The 2,248-nt window shown below is 36.6% G+C and overlaps 1 protein-coding gene across 1 annotated transcript; it reads right to left on the minus strand.

Moving 5' to 3' along the window:
* Window positions 1–417: 417 nt before the first annotated feature.
* LOC101969666 (olfactory receptor 52A1) lies at window positions 418–1,356 on the minus strand. Its single transcript, XM_005342108.2, has one exon. It carries the CDS (start codon window positions 1,354–1,356, stop codon window positions 418–420), a length of 939 nt encoding a protein of 312 aa, XP_005342165.2.
* Window positions 1,357–2,248: the final 892 nt, after the last annotated feature.

Below are 2,248 nucleotides of genomic sequence, written 5' to 3' on the forward strand. Positions count from 1 at the left end.
TAAGATATACTTCCTTTGTATTTATAAATTATTTGACATTAAATAAAAAGTGAGTGAATAACTTGCTTTTATTTGTGCCAATACAATCCAGAGAAATGAGCCTTGGGTGCATTTAAGTTTGGCGACATACATAATTCATAAATCATTCCAGAGAATAATTCTTATTAGAACTCAATGAGGAACTAAATTTAAAAAAATATTTAAAATATTTACTATTTGGCTCTATTTACTTATTTTACTCTCTTTCCTTAAGTAGAATCCACAACCCCATTGACTTGTATTACAGCAATCTGGTTATAAACCAATTAACTTGGAAACTCAGGAATCTCAAATAACATAGCGTTTTGTTGTTTTGTTTTGAGAGATTATTACTAATGAACAAAAAGGAAAGGATGCAGATGTCAATCAAGGTAGATTTTATGGACAGCACATTTTTACCACACTAACACGGATCTGCTTGGTCTTTACACCATAGACCAGTGGGTTTAGAAATGGAGGGACCAGCAGGTACATGCTAGAAAAGAGAATATGGATATAAGGGGGGATGTGAGAACCAAACCTATGTGTGAAGAAAGAGAAGAAGGCCAGGAAGTACAGCTGGAGAAAGACACAGATGTGAGCTATGCAGGTATTGAAGGCTTTCAACCTAGCCTCCTTCTGGGGCAAATGAAAAACTGTGACAAATATCTGGCTGTAGGAAAAAGTGATGAATGTGAGGTCAAACCCTGAAACAGTAAAGGCCACAAACAAACCATAGATTTTGTTAATCCTGATATTTTCTACAGCTAGTTTCACAATGGCCATATGCTCACAGTAGGTGTGGGAGATGACTGTTGTGTGATAAAACTGAAACCGATACTTTATCAATAGTAGGCAAGGTGCTGCAAGAATGGCAGCCCTGAGTACTACAACAGCTCCTAGTTGAGCAACCAGCTTGTGAGTAAAGATGGTGGCATATCTCAGTGGATAACAGATGGCCACATACCGGTCCAGGGCCATGGCTAGAAGGATACCTGACTCGATACACTCAAATGTATGGATGAACCACATTTGAAGCAAGCAGGAGTCAAAATAGATTTCTTGTGCATGAAACCAGAAGATTCCAAGCATCTTGGGCATAATGCTGCTAACAAGTACAATATCTGTGACTCCTAGCATGCCTATAAAAATGTACATGGGCTCATGGAGGCTGGGCTCTGATTTGATGATAAACAGAAGCAAAGAATTTCCAATCATGGCCAGGATATACATGGCACAGAATGGTATCCCAATCCAGCTCTGCACAGACTCTAGGCCTGGGATCCCAATTAGTGTCAAGACAGAGGGCATGAAGACTGTCACGTTGGAGAGGAACATTGTGCTCTTGAGCCTCCTGATGGAAACAAAAGAAGTTTCTCTGTCAGTGCTATTGCACTCTAAATTACTGTTTTTACCCAAAGTCATCATACTGAGTCTCTGATTTTGATAGGACTCTAAGATCATATCATCTACCTTATTTCTATTATTGAAGTGAAAAGAGAGCTCTATACAGACAGATCACTTTTTTCAGAAAGGACATCCATGGGAACTATGCTAGGATAAGATGTTACATGTGTGGCAGGTCCATTGCATTAGGATCAGCAAAATCCCTTCCGTATGGGTTTAAACTACTGACCTGTCTGTCATTACCTTGCCGTATCTCTGGACACACACACACACACACACACACACACACACACACACACACACACACAAGGAAAGAAATAAAAGAAAAATATATAGATTTACTTATTTTGATTGTAAATTTGCATTTAATCACAGTTTGGTGAGTCCCTACTTATTCCAGTTTTCAGCTACTCCTCCAGAGCTCTATTCTCAATTGCCTTCAGGTGAGGAATAGTCATTTTGATCTAGTAAATTCAAAGATTATTTTTAGAATATTAATGTAAAAAGAACTCTGTAGAAGAGACTAGAAATATAAATATTTAAAATTCAAAAGCACAATATATTCATGTATCTATAATGTTTTTACATCATCTGGAAATTTTGTATCATCTCATGATATCAGGTATAACAAATTAATAGAAACTAAAGGGATAAAAAACTAGATTTCTTAAAAGGAATCAAATAATGTAATAGACAAGGAAGACAGACTTTAGGAAAATAGAAATAATTCAGAAGAGGTCTATAGAATAACTAAAGAGAATTTAAGGACTTATTTAGTCTGATGACTGAATTTTCTCAAAACTTGACCTCTGTCATCTTATAT

Source organism: Ictidomys tridecemlineatus, chromosome 4, assembly GCF_052094955.1.
Source record: "Ictidomys tridecemlineatus isolate mIctTri1 chromosome 4, mIctTri1.hap1, whole genome shotgun sequence".
NCBI lineage: Eukaryota > Metazoa > Chordata > Mammalia > Rodentia > Sciuridae > Ictidomys > Ictidomys tridecemlineatus.

What these genes read in the sequence shown, in the direction of transcription:
- LOC101969666 (XM_005342108.2), bottom strand. Translation starts at nt 1,356, where the DNA reads ATGTTCCTCTCCAACGTGACAGTCTTCATGCCCTCTGTCTTGACACTA.